General features: G+C 41.7%; 1 protein-coding gene and 1 non-coding gene across 2 annotated transcripts; one reads left to right on the forward strand and one right to left on the reverse strand.

Moving 5' to 3' along the window:
- Positions 1–286: 286 nt before the first annotated feature.
- LOC140857671 (small nucleolar RNA R71) lies at positions 287–392 on the forward strand. Its single transcript, XR_012141165.1, has one exon. It is a non-coding gene; the product is annotated as a small nucleolar RNA R71 (small nucleolar RNA).
- Positions 393–5,816: 5,424 nt separating this feature from the next.
- LOC105035979 (alpha-galactosidase 1) lies at positions 5,817–10,430 on the reverse strand. The gene is given in 16 exon segments (XM_010911700.4): positions 5,817–6,085; positions 6,526–6,666; positions 6,754–6,803; positions 7,228–7,318; positions 7,416–7,498; positions 7,745–7,809; positions 7,932–8,015; positions 8,108–8,135; positions 8,138–8,172; positions 8,255–8,313; positions 8,494–8,569; positions 8,713–8,816; positions 9,373–9,407; positions 9,531–9,587; positions 9,696–9,754; positions 10,125–10,430. Coding segments are annotated over 16 exon segments (1,212 nt in total). The 5' UTR covers positions 10,277–10,430; the 3' UTR covers positions 5,817–5,992.
- Positions 10,431–18,208: the final 7,778 nt, after the last annotated feature.

Below are 18,208 nucleotides of genomic sequence, written 5' to 3' on the forward strand. Positions count from 1 at the left end.
ACAAAGTATAGTGGATTGTAATTCCCAAGTAGGAGCTTGGAGAGTGGATGTAGGTGCAAGGTTGGCACCGAACCACTATAAATCCTTGTGTTTGTGGCATGCTTTATTGTTTCTCTTTAATTCTCCATTATATCCTTGCATTCTTGCTTTAAGCAATTAATCTCAAACTAAAGTCTCTCTCCTCATTCATCAAGCTTTTGATATATATTTTTTATAAGTAATTAGTTAAGCCTAAATTCTTTAAAACCCAATTCACCCCCCCTCTTGGGTTGCATAGCTGGGCAACAACCATGGTGTGGGCATTTTCTAAGAAGTTTCTTAAGTCTCTCCCATGATTCATGAATTTGTTCTCCTGAAAGCTGAGCAAATCCAGTGATGGCTCGCCTCATGGTGTTGGTTCAACCTATGGATAGAATTTCTTAAGAAACTCATGCTGCATTTCAACCCAAATTTGGATTGGTCTCCCTATTGTGCCAAGCCAGTACTTGACTTTGTCTTTAAGTGAGAAGGAGAATAAGGTTAAACTAAGTGCATCATCAATAAAATTTTGAATTTTCACCATGGAACAAATTTCTAAGAACTCATTCAGATGCTTGTAAGGATCTTCATTAGTATTCCATAGAAAGACGGGAGCATCTGGATTGTGGTCGACTTGATCTCATAGTGGCTTGCAGGGATATCAGGTAAGTGGATACAAGTCGATGGGTTATAGGTAGAAAAAATAAAATATTCCTTCATCTGTCTAGGTGGTTCTCTAGGATCTCCAGCCATCTGATTTTCAGGTTTAATATGAATCAACCATTCAATCTCAGGATTGGATTTAACTAAGTCAGGATAGAGAGATCTTCTACCTTGCATATACCAGTGCAAACCCTAATGTATGATTCAAGTTTTATTTTTGTTTCATCTTTTTTTTTTTAAGAGAAAAAGGAGAGAGAAGAAAGAAAGAGTCCTAGATCTAGATACGTAAGGTGGAAGAATTAGTTATGGTTTAGTATTAATTACAATCAAGTTAGCAAACAATTAAACCTAGACACCTATGGGTTTCTTAGACCTAACAGTTAGATGTAGAGTGGCTTAGTCTAGATATAAATTGGGTTTGTTCTTACTTCCTTCAACTAGCCAGGTAAGAGGTGGGATCGTGGGGATCCCCCCATTGCTTGCCTTAGACACCAATTGAATTGGCCAAGTAAGCTAACAGAACCAATTAAATAACCACAAATTCACTTAGGCTGAGCCTTTATAACCTCTTGCCTTAGACACCAGTTTTAGGAGTGAGTCCGGACTTACTTTGCACTTGACTTGACCACAATACTCAGAACTGAACTCGATTAATACTAGAGGCCAATGTCTACTTTATTTTAGTTAGGCTAGGGTTAATATGGGATGCTGGTTGGTTATTTTTGGGCCAAGAGAGGTGATGAAATCTTCACTTTATCTTATTATGGGTGTTGTCCTTAAATTGATTTGAGATGAATATGCACAACCAATTTCAAACAAGGGGTTCTATGCAACTAAATTAGATGCATGAAACTAATAAAACTTAAAAGCTTACCTTGTCTCCAGCGATCACCAAAAATAAATCTACAATGATGAATGCTCCTATAAATTAAGTTTCTACTCTTATCATACAATTTTTATTAGGTTTATGTGGATAAATTTTAGGTTAATTAAAAATAATAATAATTAATACTAAAAAAAATAGTTAAGGCTAGGGTTAGGATTGATCTCACCAACTTGGAAGCTTTCTATCTTCTTTTTTTTTTTAATTTTTGAATTTTTTTTTGCAAAAAGATAAAAAAAGTTAGTAAATAATAGTCACAAGAAAATTAAAAAAATTAAATATTAAAATTGATGCCTTCTCCGACAACGGCGTCAAAAATTGATAGGGTCAAGATGCTGATGTTAGGACACTGTGATTATCAATCAAATTCTGACTTCAATAAAAATTAAAAATATGTAGAAAGTAGTGAATCGAATCGAATCCACAAAGAAGGCAAAATTTTGATTTAAAATTTTTGATTTTATAAAAAAAATAAAATTTTGGAGAAAGCAATTTAAGTCGGAAAGTAAAAATTAAAAGTGCAAAAAATAAATCGGGTACTAAGATCTACTAACTAGATCCTAGCATCTATTTATAATAAAAATAAATAATAAAAATTTAAAAAGTATAAAGATAAATTGGTACTAAGATCTACTAATTAGATCCTAGCATCTACGTGCAAAAAATAAAAGACAGAAATTTAAAGTGCAGAAAAATAAATTTTACATTAATTAAAATTTTTCTGCTCCCAAAGCTTATTTCTGGACTCTCTATTTATAGATGAATTTTTTATAATTTTTTGATAGGAAAAGGAGTCCTAAAACTCTTAGAGATCATATTAATCCTCCTAGAAATATTCCTGACCGTCGGATCAGCTTCAGACTGCCCAGATCTGATCAAAATCTATAGTTTTAATTCTTATCAAAGTCGGATCGAATGTCAGCCATTGGATCTGAGTTCTGATAAAATTCTGGCCATCGGATCATGCAATTTAAATCTTTAACACAGTTGGGAGCATCCTCAGCCGTCCGATCACATGATGGATCACTTCTGGGCCGTCGGATCGCACAAAAATCTCTCCTTATAAATCGGCAATGGATGCTGACCGTTGGATCTGGGTCGAGATGAATTTCAGCCGTTGGATCGCATCCAGAATCTTTCTCTCGCTGTAAGCCGTGTCTGTGGACTGCGTGAAATTTTTTATGGACCGCGTCCTGGCTCTGTGGACCAACCGACCGGTCCACCGTACATCGAAGGCTATTTTCTTTATTTTTTAGGATATTTTAGTTCCATTTTTGCTTCGATTTTTATCTAAAAAATTGAAAAAAATATGTATTAAATTCTTCAAAAATTTTTCTTCATTTTGATGCTTAAATTGCTCAATTTAATTAACATCTATTTTTTTATAAATATATCTAATTTCATATTTTTTCAAAATTACTTATTTTTTAAGAAAATTCAATAAATTCATGAAATTAAGATTTTTAAGAAGATGTTAGCACCATAAATTATCAAAAATACTTTCAATAAATATAAAAATATATCACTTATCACCACCGACTCGTCAAGATTGAATTCTCAAGTATGGTGGTATTGAAGCTCACCAAATAGCTACACAGTGACTCAACCTGCTCCTGTTAGATAGAGAAGAGGTTGTTAGTGTTCTTCAGTTGAGCTCGATTATTACCGAAGTGGATGATGAACAGCTTTTTAAGCTGCTCCAACAAATGAATGGACTCTAGCTAGAGTCTCAAATACCACACCCATGCTGACTTCTTAAGGGTGGTATGGAAAGTGAGGTAGAAAAGGGTGTCTTAGGCACTTTGAAGCATGATGAGAGCCTCATAGCCCTTCAGGTGGTCAAGGGGGTCCAAAGAGCCATCATACGGTTCTATCTAAGGCATCTTGAACCGACTCAAAATTGGTTCCCTCAGAATGCCATGGGAGAAGAGAGGTCAAGAGTTGAAGCTGAGACTATTGTCATTCTGATGATCCCATTCTAGACTTCATCGAGATGATGCTTAACGTCCCAAATTTTTTACTTGAGATCTTATTTCTGACAAGACTTTTTAGGCCATGGACTCTAATTGATAGTTGAATCTCTATCGGAGGAGGTAGATCATCGCCATTGGTCTCTCTTCCTCAGGATCTAATGGGAAGGTGACCAGTGCAGAGCAGAAGTAGAAGCGGAGTGGAGGGTTTGCTGGGGACCTGATTCTGGGCTCTTGGGGCAAGACTAGTGATTGTGACAAGAGGGAGCTGTCTGAAATGCCAGCTCCGAGGGTTGAGACCACTCTGTCATCTCTTAGAGCTACTGCATAGCACGGGTCAACGTTTGGATCTGTTGGACCAAGGCATTGAACGGTTGTGGGTCCACCATGATAGGGGGTTGTGCAACAACAGACTCTCGAGTAGCACCATCCTGGCTACAATGAGAGGATTGATGATGGGAGGTGGTGGAGTTGTGTGCTTTTATTCTTACCATGTTCTCTTTCCTCTTTGAATGGGTTTAGAGACCATTCCTTTAGTGCTAGACTATTGCTGGAAGATTCTAGTCTGAGATGAATATGGTTGGGGTTGGACTCCTTCCAACCTAAGAGCTCGACTTCTACCCGAGGACTATAGTGCCTAAGAAAAATCTACAAGATAAGCCCACACTCATCGAAGGTTCTCTGGTGTGGGACCGTCCAATGTTTAAATCAGTTGGAACTTGAAAATAGTAGAGAAAAGAAAAAAATGAAGAACAAGAGCGTAGATTATTCTCTAGAGTTGAACTTACCTGAGAGTTTTTTTATTATCTCTTTATATAAAGGTGCAGTTGTAGGCTGGTACGTTTGAATCTTGTAAGCCATTATGCCCTAGTCCTCTAGATTGTTTAGGGCAGAATATGATAGACCATTAGGATAGGGATCCACCTATTAACCTACGAATCAAGATTCTTAGTCATAGATGTTAGTGGTGGGTTTTGCCCATATACTAAAAGTTGTTAGGAGATTCTATGAGTAGCCCATATGGTTGAATAGGATGGTGGCTTGAGATAGGTACAAAGTCAAAATTCCACCTCAGATGTAACAACACCCATGTCAGTCATTGGACCTTGTTTCCTATCATCGATAAGATCCCGACCACGAGGTCAGTAAAGATCCAAGCTAAGGGTTGGACAGAAGATGATAACGTAAAGTTGCTCCATCTTGGCTTTCTGAATCTCCTTGCGGCATCCAAGGTACTCTTGTTGGATCATCAACAAGTGCTCGATTGTAATCCGAGGAGGATAAGGTCGGATCAGATGACAACAATCTCCATAAAGAAAGGAGGACATTATTTGTCCCACATTGATTGTAAGTCAAGGAAGACTAACTTATATAAGACAGAATCACTCTTCCCATATGAGGTGCCTTTTGGATTATAATTCAGAGGGACAGGACTGTGAGGTCCATAGGCTAGAGTGGATAATACCTCACATATCGAGTCATGAGCCCTTGACTGCAATATTGGTGACCCATGCAAGTTCCGAACTTGCTACTATGCTATACCTCCTATCCGTATATAGACTTCCTCTTAATTAGGGGCTATAGTAATAATAAAGATATCATTAGTTCCACATTGGTTGAGTCAAGAAAAATTCTGACTTATATAGAAAGGATCATCTTTCTCACGTGAGATGCCTTTTGGACTGAAACTTAGAGGGACAAAATCATGAAACTCGTAGATCAGAGTGGACAATATCTTATATACCAAGCCATTAGCCCTTAGCCACTACAATAGCATAGGTAATCTGGTTTCAAAAAATAAAAACTGACAGTGATGACCAACATGGTAGAATTAGCCATCCATGCATGAGCGTTGCTTCCTTTACAGCCATCCCACTCTCAAAGGCTTCTCATCCACTGAGAACAACTTCAGATCTCAACCACTCAGCGCTTGTTCAAAGGCCATTCGTTGCAGAAGAAAAAGAGTTAAAAGACAGAGAATTCTCACCTCAAACACATTTATCTCTTGGCAAGAATCATGCCTGCTTATTAACTATTTCTTTTTAAGCTCTTAGTTTCATCATCTCGGTCAGACATGGAAACTCATAGGCAACTTCATCAACCACACTGGAAGCATGGTCCAGGAAAATATGATCCAGTTCCGCTTTCAATCGGCTTGAATAGATGTGGGATAATTTCTCTGTGGGATTCCAGGACTTGCAACAGCATCAGCCAGAGACAATTCACATCCCAAAATAACATATCAACGATGGATGTTTGGAGAAAGAAGCAACAAAATGAAGTACCCTTCAAACTGACTTCCCTTCATTAACATTGCAGTATCCATTACAAAGTTAGCTCAAGAATAGGCACCTTGGGTGACTCATGCAGTTCATTGCATCTAAGATATAAATGAGAAGTCCCAATTTACATGTAAACACTAAAAACTTTTATATCAAAATGAGACAATGAGTTCTGATTATGACAGAGGTGTTAAGACAAACATCCTGCATGAATGGGGGCCTATGGCAACTGTCATTCGGTCCACGAACTTCTTCTTCAGCATCTTATGCTGCAGGAGACAATGGAAATATTATGTCAGATATCCGATCTCTCCAAAGGTGAACAAAATATCTAACATTTCATTTGAATACTCTCAGAATTGCCAGATCTAGGTAACCAAGCTTAAGCAACTAACGACAAACTACTGGACACAATTTTGAGGAGGTAGAAAATTGTTAATGATTAGATTTGTTTTCATGGCTTTGCATTCAATAGGACTGTCAAAAAGATTAAAATATAACAAATTGTTTAAGATGTTCTTAATGTACCGTTTCCTAAAAACTTTTTCCTGTTTTCTTTCCTTTCTCCTTTTTTTTTTTTTTGGTGGTGGGTGGGTTGGGGGGGGTGTCCTGTCTTAATATGCAAGCAGTGTAATCATCACAGAGAACACTTAGTGATATAAAAAGTTCAAAAAGTTCATCACAGTGCATACTGTAAGATAGTTTTTACCTTCCAAAGATCTCTTGCTTCCACAAGTGTCTTTAGAGGAATACCTATATCATCCCAATTGGCCGTAATGGGACTAGGTTGAAGCGACCGGTTCAACAAGACGATTGCTGTCCTATATCCAGACAGAGGTCCAGCCCAGACCTGTAGAGATCTCTAATTAACAACTGCTTCCAGTAGATAAAACAAGAAAGCTTTCTGTTACCTTATCTATTGAAAAAAATAGCCTACCTCAAGATCTCCCTCCATTCTCACCTTCTTTGCTTGAACACCAAGCGGATCTGTCCACAAAAATCACAATATTAAAGCATATTCATAATGTTAAGTACTTGAGAAGCCATCCTATAGATAACAACTCGAAGCTATTGAAATTTGAAATCCATTTTGAATGTGAAACAATGAGAAATTGCCAAAGTAGTGTTATATGGCAAAGATTACTAAAATCAGAACTTTGATTATAGTAAAAGTGAAGCAACCAAAGATCAATTAAAGCCACAGTATAAAGTTAAAAGACCTTGTAAAAGAAGTGGAATCCAAAACAGGATATTTATCAGCAATAGATTTGGCTAGAAGACTTTTGAGCTCAGGGACAACACAAGATTTTTCAACTAGTTTTGCTACTGCTTTGTGCTCCCAAATATTTAACAAAATCCCACTATCTAATGCAGAATTAAGTTGCCATAAGGGCAACTAGCAGTGCCTCACCCTGATTCACAGCAATGACTTCTTTGTTTCCAATGATGTCCATGGTCTCCTTTGTCAAATTCCGTACATCACATCCAATAAGAAGGGGAGCCTGCATTAATAGGCATGAAATGAAACCTTGAATTGGCTGAAATAAAGATCAGTACTAACTCAAAATGTTGTCAATTCCTAGAACCATATAATGTTACCTTGGAAATAGCCCATATACTGAAATGTACTATGTATTCATCATTTGTCATTCCTCCATTTCCTACTTCAAGCATGTCAGGATCTGATCAGACAATCGATAGAAAAAAGATGTCATAAGTTGTCCCCTTAATAAAGTTACTGTAAAATACTATATATGCAACTTATCCATCTAAATCCCCACAATCCCCTTGTGCAGAGCAAAGAATGGTGTAATGAAATATCAAATACATCATCAAAGTTCAAGAGTACTTAGAGGGCCTACAATAAAATAACATCTCAAGATTTTGAAGGTTTCCAGTTCTATTATTTAAAGATTAGAAACACTAACCATTCCAACCTCCAGGCCTCGCATACTCAGCATACACTTCATTCTGGTCAGCCCTTGAGACCATGCTGCAATACAAACAGCATGATCCCACTTCAGTCAAGATAGTCCAAAGTTGTAGTACTTCCCTACTTTTTACTTTCATATTTATTCATACATTAGAACATTAATTAAAAGAAGGATGGCATACCTTTCCCATGAATCATTTATGTCATTAGTGGTTCTCCAGCTATTCCCTAGCTTGGCACCCCATAAAGCTGGGTGCATGTCCCCCCTAAACATCAGAAAGTATAGCCAACCAATCAAATTTAGAAATGCTGAAAGGCCTCAAGAAGCACATTAACCCCAAAAAGATCACTTTATTACCATTCACAGAGAGAGACAAATATTGGCGAGCTGTCCTCATAAGGGCTCGAGTCATTGTGGGGTACCTATGTTAGAATTAAAGCAATCATTAATAGATTTCTGAAAAAGGTGGTAAACTTGAAATGTAGAGAAGAATATTAAGATTACCGCTCCGTTGGTTTCGAACCTCCATTATTACAGTTATCATACTTTAAATAATCAATTCCCTGCACTCCCCAAGTATGTAGTCAATTAAATACTCTTACAAAAAGAAATACATGGATCCCCAAATTAAAGCATCTGAACCTTTTAACTAAGAGCTCCAAGATAAATTAGTTGTTTAGTGATTCAGACTGCTAAACGAAAAACTTTGAAAGTAATAACTAAAATAATACCATTATACTTACCCATGATGCAAAAGTATCAACATCTTTCTGCTCATAACCAAGTGACCCAGGCATCTTTTTGCTGCATGTTAGATACCTACAAATATCCAATTATCCCCTTAGCTTTCTTTTCTGCAATCATGTGTGGTAGGTCAAAAGCCAGTTTTCTAACACTGCTGCAGCTGTTCAGAGAAAAACAGAGGGGAAAAAAAACTAGATAGTATAACAAACTATACTTACCCTGCATCAGAGTAGATTCCTAGCTTAAGCCCCTTGCTATGAACATATTCTGCAAGAGCTTTAATTCCTGATGGGAAGGTGGACTTTTTTGGGACTAAATAACCCTGATAATGCAACAATAAATTATTAAGCATTCATTTATGTTGGCAACAAATAGCCCTTAAATTTTTGGAGTCCAACTATTACCCCTTTTAGGAAACACATATGATGCTAACTTCACCGAGTTATAGTGACCTCCAATCTTAAAGTTAAAAGGACCTTCAAGCTAGTCAGGAATTTATTTCTAGAATAACTCTAAGCAATTTTAGGGTGTGTTTAGTTGCAAGGAAATCTGTGGAAAAGGAAAAGAAAAGGCAAATTATTTTCATGAAAGAATTTTTTCTGAGATATAGTAATAAACTTTCTAAATTTGTTTTCATGTGAAACATCTCAGACTGTGATTTCAGAACAGAACATATCCATAAGATTAAATTCAATGAAATTTTGTACTACAGACATGTCTGGATTTGTCTCAAACACGACATAGTTTGCACCATTCCATATACTCTAAATCTATTAGGCAATCTTCAACCCAATTAGAGTTTATAAATGCAAAAAAAATAAATAAATAAACAAAAAGAAACACACACACACACACACAAAGGACAATTAAAGGGAAACCTCGGAGTCACGGTTCTGCTCTGCCCAGCAATCATCTGAACAGTCAAAAAGCAAAATATTTCTATTAGTTTTTTCTCCTTCAGGAAAAGTTAATTTAAATTCAAGAACTTAAGTGCTTGATATGCATTCCATAATATGACAGAAAGATTGAGAATTACCTATATTGACATACCGATATCCAAGGTCTGCGAACCCAGTCGACACCAGCGCATCAGCTGATACACAAATCCAGCATTATTTATAAAGCATAGAAAGACGAATCACACAAACTTAATATTTCATAATCATAGCCAAAACTCATGCATAAATAATTTAAGTTTTACCAGTTTCTCGGATAAGCGTCTCGTTGATAAAGCAATTAAAATGATTCCAGCTGTTCCATCTGCATTCATACATTCAAATCAGATAAAATATAACCAAAAACTATGCATAAAACAACATAACTGAATGATTATTGTCTGGTAATCTAGAGATATTTGCGTTTGTTAAATTCTTCAAAAGTAAACAACATTAATTGACTCCTTAATTATTGTGGACTAGAACTTGCAGTACATATATATAAGACTATAACCAATGCAGGAAACAGATAAAGGCAAAACAGTCATAAATCCATGTCCGGAATAATTTTTTTAAAAAAATCATAACAAACAAGCAAAAAGGAGAAAGGACGACTACATGGAGATACAAATCTATTATTAACTTTTAATCCATATATATATATGGTTTGGACAATAATAACAAAGATTACAAACCCCATGGGAGGGGTCATTCCCAGCCCATTGGCTAGAAGAGTCCTCCTACTCTCCGACTCCACCACCGACGCCCTTGACTCGTTCTTCATCAAGGTGCTGAGCAAAAGCAACACCACCATGCGTTGCAATCCCATCTCTCTCACTCTCTCCATGTCACACACACACTTTCTCACTCTCTCCCTCTCTCTCCCTCACTCTCACTCTCTCTCTCTCTCTCTACTAATCTGCCAATGAACAGCCCCAAGAGGCCTCTCTTGGGAGTTAATATACAAGCAGTCTGGCAATTTTGGTAACTAGCACCTACCCGCCTTCTCCAGTAGCTCATTATCCATTCCCCTAAATATATATCCTTTTTATCTTTATCATTTTTTTGGTAATTTTTTAATACCGTTTTGCTGGCATAGTATCTTTTGAATATAATATTAATGAGAAAACTTTTGTCCCAGTGGAAAAAGTAAAATAAACAAATTAGTTTTATTTATTTGATTGTAGGAATTTTTTGTCCACAAATTTTCCGCAAAATTTGCTGGATCTAAATAATCACGGCGGGGTTTCCGTTATTTACTCTAGAATTGTGAATTATAGAATTTTTTAACATTGTAAGAATATTTTATGGGATCGACCAATTAGGAACATGCAATTTATTATTGGATAGAGGTTGCGTTCGAATTGGTGCGGACGTGGAAACGTGAGGGCGGGGCTGGGATTCGACGAATCGAAGTGTCCAGATCATCTTACGTGGCCGTATTTTACGTAGCTGCGCATATATTTTCTATGAGATGATGGGGAACGCCGTACAGAAAACCGACAAACACATCTTGACCGTTCGTAGTTCTACATATTGTTTGTCCTTTCGATTACTGAAACGGGGTAAAATAGGTATAGTGAATTATGAGTTTGTCGACCACTTTTGGCCTGAGGTAGAAAGAATTTGTACGTTATCTATTATTTTTCTGGTGACTGCAGGTTATCAATGTTGACGGAGGATTCCAATCAGCCAATGGGAATCTACAACGTGTAACGGTGACAGCTGTCAATGAGATTTTCTTCCTTTTCAAATTTATGGTTCAAACAAGATATCGACAAATGATTCGGGCACTACGTGGCAGTTGGGACTGCTTGAATTAGAGATATCGGTCGGATCACATGGCTGGTAAATTAAATACCTACCGATTCGGATCTAATTTATTTATTAAATAAATTAAAAATTAATTTTAAAATTTTATTATTTTATTAAATAGATAATTTAATCTAATTTATATTGAGTTAAACTAAGTTAAGCCAGTTAGCAAGTATATCGAATGGAGAGAATTCTTCCGATCATCATGTAAGCTTAGTTGAAAATTCGACATCAAATCATCAATTAGCTAGTCTACAAAGCTTGGATAGAGAAAAAATTTACCCTTTACAGGCTTTTTTCGAAAGTAGATTTCTTTATATTCTTGAGACCAGACATACCTTAAACTTTGTACCAAATCTACATGAAATAGCTAAATATGGTTAAACATTGCCACCCTATTAACATGCTATAACAATACAAATAAAGCATATATGCGCTATGTGCCCATACATTTATTTACATTGAACAAGTGTTATATATGTGTTTTTGTTTTGGGCTCGCACAAAGCCACCAACTTAAGATACATGCATTTTCTCATGTATATTTGTACAGCATGTGTGGTATGTTTATATCGATAATTTTGATATGTTTATGTATTAATATGGTTTGAGAATTCTCTCTTAATGTAAAATAAGGTTCTAATATTGTTGGTGCAGAATTCCGTCGAAGTCGGAGAAGCTGGAGCTGGGATGACCACGGCTGCCGCTGGGACCTGCAAAGAAAGTCTAAACCGGAGTTGGGGGTGCTCCGGCAAGACCCTCCGATGCTCAAGTCAGTACTCTGCTTCAACAGAAATGGAGTGCTCGAGCGAAAATTTTGGCAGAGTTTCGAGATAGAGTTACCAGCTTAGAGAAGAACGTATCTGGGGGTCCCTTTTTATAGACGGAGTGCGTAACTAATTGACAGTGACGTCTGTAACCGCCTGGTAGTGGACCGCTCAGAGCCACGTGGAGTTTGTTACAGAGAGTAGTAACGTCAGGGGTCGTTCAGGGCCACGTGGAGCTTGTTGCGGAGAGTGGAGTGGTCCGTTGTCGGGACTTGCCAGAGAGTGGTGGAGCTGCATGGAATCCGTTGCAGGGAGTGGAGCAGGAGGGCGGCTCTTGTCGTGACTTGTCAGAGAGCTCTGATCCATCGGCTGGAGCTCGGCTGAGACATCTGATGGAGCCAAATGGCTCTCTATTGTTGGTCTGGGAGAAGCTCAGATAGAGACTTTCCGTTGGCGAAGCCCGGTAGGAATTCGATTGTTAGAGAAGTCCGTTTGGGATTCGCTCGATGTGGAAACTCACCTGAAGATGATCCATTGGAGAAGTTCGATTTTATGAAGGATTTGGTAGAGGGTCGGCCGGTGATGGACTTCGGATGGCATTGGGGAGTGTTCGGCAGACATCGAAGGCGACTGGTTGTTGTAGGAATCCAGCTGCTGGAGCCCGATCGTCGTAGAAGCTTATCCAATATCCAACCATTATGGAGGTTCGGTCGAAGTCTGATTCTTGTGGAAGGCTGAAAGGAGATCACTTATTGTAGAAGCTCGGTCGAAGGTCAGTTGTCGTGGGAGCTCGGAGTAGCGACCTGGCCGATGAGTCCTGTCCCATTATTGGAGCTCGATCGAAGATCGGTTGTCGCGGGATCCGACTACGAAGAAGCTCGACTGAAGTCTATCTGTAATGGAAGTTCGGAAGGAATATGCTTACAGCAGAGGCTCGGATGGGATTTGCTTACAGTAGGGATCCGAGGTAGACCGTCCGCTGTAAGGGTTCGGAGTAGACTACTCGTAGCAGGAGCTCGGCTGGAACCCTGAAGGCGGTCGACCGCCGTAGAAACGTGGAAGGAGCCTAGTTACTGTAGAAATCTAGTTGTCGGGGAAGCTCGAATGCTAACGAAGCCCGAAAGAAGTTCGGAGGTAGTCGATTGCTGTAGAAAGACGGCTAACAGCGAGGCTCAGAGGGCCTTTGGGGCGGCCCGATGGGTGAACATTGAGGCCCATCATCGAAGAAGTCCGGACGGTCGAAGGAGTTCGGAGAGGCGTCACGTACAAGGTCAGGAGCCGGAGGAGCTCCGAAGGATCAGTCCTTTGCAAACTTCGGCCGGGGGGCACTTTATTCCCAACACCGGTCCCCTTACTTTCGAGTTTGGATTCCGAACGAAGGAAGTACAGAGAATTTCTCACGGCCGAAGCTGCTCTCCTCGATTTTCGTACCCAACAGTCGCCAGATATTTTGATGCTCAGTACGCTGGTACTGGAGCCTTTTCGAAAAAGGTTTCTTCTTTTTGGGATTTTCACTGGGGCATGGCTCTAGGTACAGCGCAATAATTATTTTGTCAGCTGCCAGCCATTTTCAACAGCCTGTCAAAGTGAGTGGGACACGCGGCAGGTACAGGCCGGTCATAGGAGATCCGCGATCATAACCGCTTCAGGTCCTGTTGCCTATTTAAACACATCTTCCTCCTTAGGGGTTTCACCCTGCCTGAGAGAGTTCTTCGGTCCCTTCTTCTTCCCCGAGAGCTCCAGCCTCCTCTAGCATCCTTCTCGACCTTAGGCATCCTTCGGGTCTCCCATTGTCCTTGCTACCCTCCCGCACTCCCCAAGCCAACCTAGGTTAGTCCTGGAACTTCTCGCTGTTTTTTTGTTTTTTTTTTTTGTGTGCCCTGCTCGTTTAGCTTCCTTAAGGGCCTGTTCGCTATTTTTCTGATTTTTTTGGGATTTTGTAGCTTTCATTCGATCCAAAATGTCTTCCGATATCTCTTTTTCTAGTAGTTCTAGGAGTTCGTCAGTCCCAATTTTCTATAGTACTGGTACCGTAGATGAACCCGTAGCTAGGACCGAACCTTGTCCGAACTTTGCACTAGACACCATCCCTGGCTCCTTGACTCTGAATAAACTCTCACTGATAAGGATTCAGTATGGAGTTCCTCCGGAGTACGAGCTGGAGCTTCCCGGGCCATCTGACCGGTCTAGCTCCCCTCCTCCCGGTCGCTTCTGTCTATACCAGGAGGCCTTCCATGCCAGACTTCGGCTCCCGCCACCGCCCTTTGTTGTTGTTCTCTTTCATTTTCTGAATATTTCTCTAACTTCCGTTGTGCCGAACTCCTTTAGGTTTTTGATAGGGTTTCTTTCGCTTTGTAGTTTAGTCGAAGTTCGGCCGACTATTTTTTTGTTTAGGAGCTTCTACACCTTCAAACGCCATCCCTCGATAAGGGATTGGTGGTACTTCTCCCCCCAGTTCGGTAGAAAGGGGTTACTGAAAGGCGCCCCCTCTTCCGTCCATAACTAGAAGGAGAGGTTCTTCTATGTCTGATGCTCAACCTTAGAGCTAGGGTTACCCCCTTGGGGTTCTCTGAGGGATTCCGCCTGTCGGGCCACTAGCCTGGAAAGGGACGACCTCGAGGCCTCAAAAAAGCTCGAGGCCTATCGAGCCCCCTCCTCCCCGAACTTCTGAGGGAGCAACTTTTGTTCAACGTCGGCCTGAGCCCCCTTAACCCTGTCGGTACCTCTCCCTTTCTTGTCTCTCTCTTTTCTTCCTTTTTTTTTAGTACTTCTCCTTCTTCTTATTTCATCTTGAAGCCATGCTGATCTTCTTTTATCGCAGACATGGACGCAAGTGTGGCTCGAAGATTAGCCCAGGGTCTCAAGACCCACAAGAAAAAGGATGCCTCAACTTCGGGTTCAGTGAAGAAAGCCAGGACAGAGGAGACAAACTCGGCCGCGCCTGCTCCGACGCCCGTCGCCATCGAAGTCCCCTCCGATGCCGAACTTGAAGTCCCCCGAACCCATTCTCAGAGCCCCTCGACCGAGGGTCCCATTTCGGAGGTTTGTCCCGAGGGGGCGCCTGGGGCCGAAGGGAGGAAGAGAAAGAAGACCCTAGCCCGGAGGAGTCGCAGTCGCAGGGCTGCCGCCGAGGGGGTCGGTGGCTCCGAGGAAGACCTGGGGGAAAATTTCTTCAACAATCGGGACTTGATAAAGAGGCTGGTCGAAGGGTGCATCCTGCCCGAGGTCGTCGAGAGGATCGTCCTCGTCGATCTCGAACTGTGGGTCTGAGATTCCCTGGGATCCTTCTTCGAAGTAGGTTAACTCACCCTTTTTCCTCCTTGCCTCTTTAGCTTATTCTTCAGCCCTCATATCGACTCTCCGACCTTTCTTGCAGATTGGGCATCAGCTCGTTGCCAACGTCGAGGCGGCGAAGATCGCCCAAAGAGAGGCAGCTCAGGCGGAAGAAGGTCGTATAGCCGGGGCCGCCCGCCTTGAGGAGAAGATCGCCGAGGTCCGGAGCCTCCAGGAGGTGCTGAAAAAGGAAGGACAAACCTCGTCCGATCTGAGGACCGCCTTGGAGGAGGAGAGAGGGAAGGCTGAGGCCGAAATCTTCGAACTGAGGGCTCAGGCTTCCGAGCTGAAGGCGCAGATTTTCGAGCTGAAAGTGCGGATTCCATCTCTGGTCTCGGAGGCAAGGGCTCGAGTAGTGGAAGAGTTTAAAGCCTCCTTCGAGATGGAGGATCTAAAGGTCCAGTTCGGCCAGGACGCCTTCATCAAGGGGTTTGAACTCTACCAAGAGAAGGTGGCTGGGAGGTTTTTCGAACTGGATCTCGGCTTCCTGAATGAGGCATCCGACGATGAGGCCAGACCATCCGAAGTCGCCACCGATCCTCTTCCAGTCGGAACCTCATCGACTGCCGTGGCTGCCGCTGACGATCTTCCGGGGATGCCGACCCCCTCTACTTCTACTCCAGAGGTCTGAAACCTCTAGCTTTGTATTTCTCCTTTGTGGTGATATATATATTTCTTTTGTTCTCTTGTACTTGAAACTTATTTGATCAATGAAGCTGGATTCATCTTTACAGAGGGTCCCTCCCCCATTTTCGTATTCTTTTCCTTCTTTTTGTCTTCTTGCATTGATTTGAGTCGTGGCACTCTTATGTTCCAACGACAGTGTCCTACCGAAGCTCTTCCCCTGTCGGAGGGTATTTCCATGAAGTCGATGGTACGAGACCTCCAAAGAAAAGTTCGTCGGTTGACAGAAAAATCTAAGAAGCTGGAAGATGAACTCCACCAGTTGAGGAAGAGCCACTCGGAAGTTACTATGGAGGCTATTCACCTTCAGGACCTCCACAAAAAGGGACTCATGGAATTCACCCAGAAGAAGGCCGACTTCGTGACGGAGCTCGAGGAACTTCGGAAGCATGCCAGCGACCGATCTTGGGCTCAGGCTTCCAAGATTAGCTCTCTCGAGGTCGAGCTGGCGGCTGCACGGGAGAAGATCGACCAGGTGGAAGGGAGCTCATCCTGGCTTACAGTCCAAGCCGACCGCGATCGAGACTGGTCGAAGAAGTTCTCCGACCTTCAGAAGCAGCTACAGGACGCTGAGGCGAACTATAACACCTACTGAGTCGGTTGGAGTGGGTAGATAGAGGACTACCGAAGGAAGCTTCAGACGGTGACCGACGAAGTAGCCCACCTTCGGAGGCAGTTGTCCGGGAGAGTCCAGCCTGCCTCGGCACGAGGCTCCGATGAGCTCTGCTCCTTGAGGGAGACTATGGCGAAATTGTCTGTGGCTCTTGGGCGGAGAGAGGCCGAACTGCAGTGGCTGAAGATTCAGCTAGTCCATGAGCAGCAGGTGGTCAAGGATGCCGAGGCAGAGTCCGAAGTCCTGAGGAGGAGGCTTTGAGAGTTAGAGGACGAGCACTGATGGTTCCACCGGATGTTCCAGGATATGCTGCTGAAAAAGAGAAAACTAGAAGAGGAAGTCGAAGATTTAAGGCAATCCATAGCAAGGGCCAGAATCGAGAGCTCGAAGTTGGAAGAAACTAGGCTTCCTTAGAGCCTTTTCTTCTTCTTTCTTTTTCTTCTCTTTTTTTTTGGCCTTTAAGGCTTTGTAATGCATACTTCACCAATGAAATGTGAATGAAATCATTTATTACCTCGCCATTTTGGTATTGAATGGTTGTTTACCAAACTCTATTTATCTTCCATCTTGTTTGGCGTCGATGTAGTTTGTAATCCCTTACTGATTCTTACGTTGATTCGTCGTTCACCGAACTTCTTCTGTCTTCCATCTTGTTCATTGCCGACGTAGTTTGAAGGTTCCTGGTTGCCGCCGTGTCGATTTGTCCTTAGAGACTAGAGATTTTCGACAAGGGTTTTCTCTCTCGTCGGGACAAGGTCCCTTGTGCCTTTGATGTGGTTCATTTTTTGCCTATCGCCGGTGTAGTTCATCGCTTCTTCTTTTCGTCTCTCCTTTTCTTCTATGTTTGAGTGAGGGTCTTCCCTCCACTCTTGACGGGGCTGTGAGGGTGTGGAGGAGCCATTGAGGAAGCTTTCCTTCTTGTCGATCAATCGAGTCTTTGTTTGCGTCAGGATGAGGTCCTCCCCTCATTCCGACAGTCGGTTTCAGCTCGTGTCAGGATGAGGTTCTCCTCCTGTTCCTGACAAGATTGTGGGGGCACATAAGGGCCGTTGTGAGGGCCTCTCCCCCCATCCGATCTTTAGAAAATTGAGCCTTCGACTTTGCTCATGTTAGGACGAGGTTCTCCTCCTATTCCTAACAAGGCTGTGGGAGCACATAAAGGCCATTGTAAGGGCCTCTCCTCTCATCCGATCTTTAAAAAATCGGGCCTTCGACTTTGCTCATGTTAGGATGAGGTTCTCCTCCTATTTCTAACAAGGCTGTGGGGGCACATAAGGGCCGTTGTAAGGGCCTCTCCCCCCATCCGGTCTTTAGAAAACTGGGCCTTCGACTTTGCTCATGTTAGGATGAGGTTCTCCTTCTGTTTCTAACAAGGCTGTGGGGGCACATAAGGACCGTTGTAAGGGCCTCTCCCCCCATCCGATCTTTAGGAAATCAGACCTTCGACTTTGCTCATGTTAGGACGAGGTTCTCCTCCTGTTCCTAATAAGGCTGTGGGGGCACATAAGGGCCGTTGTAAGGGCCTCTCCCCCCATCCGGTCTTTAGAAAATTGAGCCTTCGACTTTGC

This window comes from Elaeis guineensis, chromosome 4, assembly GCF_000442705.2.
Source record: "Elaeis guineensis isolate ETL-2024a chromosome 4, EG11, whole genome shotgun sequence".
Taxonomy (NCBI): domain Eukaryota; kingdom Viridiplantae; phylum Streptophyta; class Magnoliopsida; order Arecales; family Arecaceae; genus Elaeis; species Elaeis guineensis.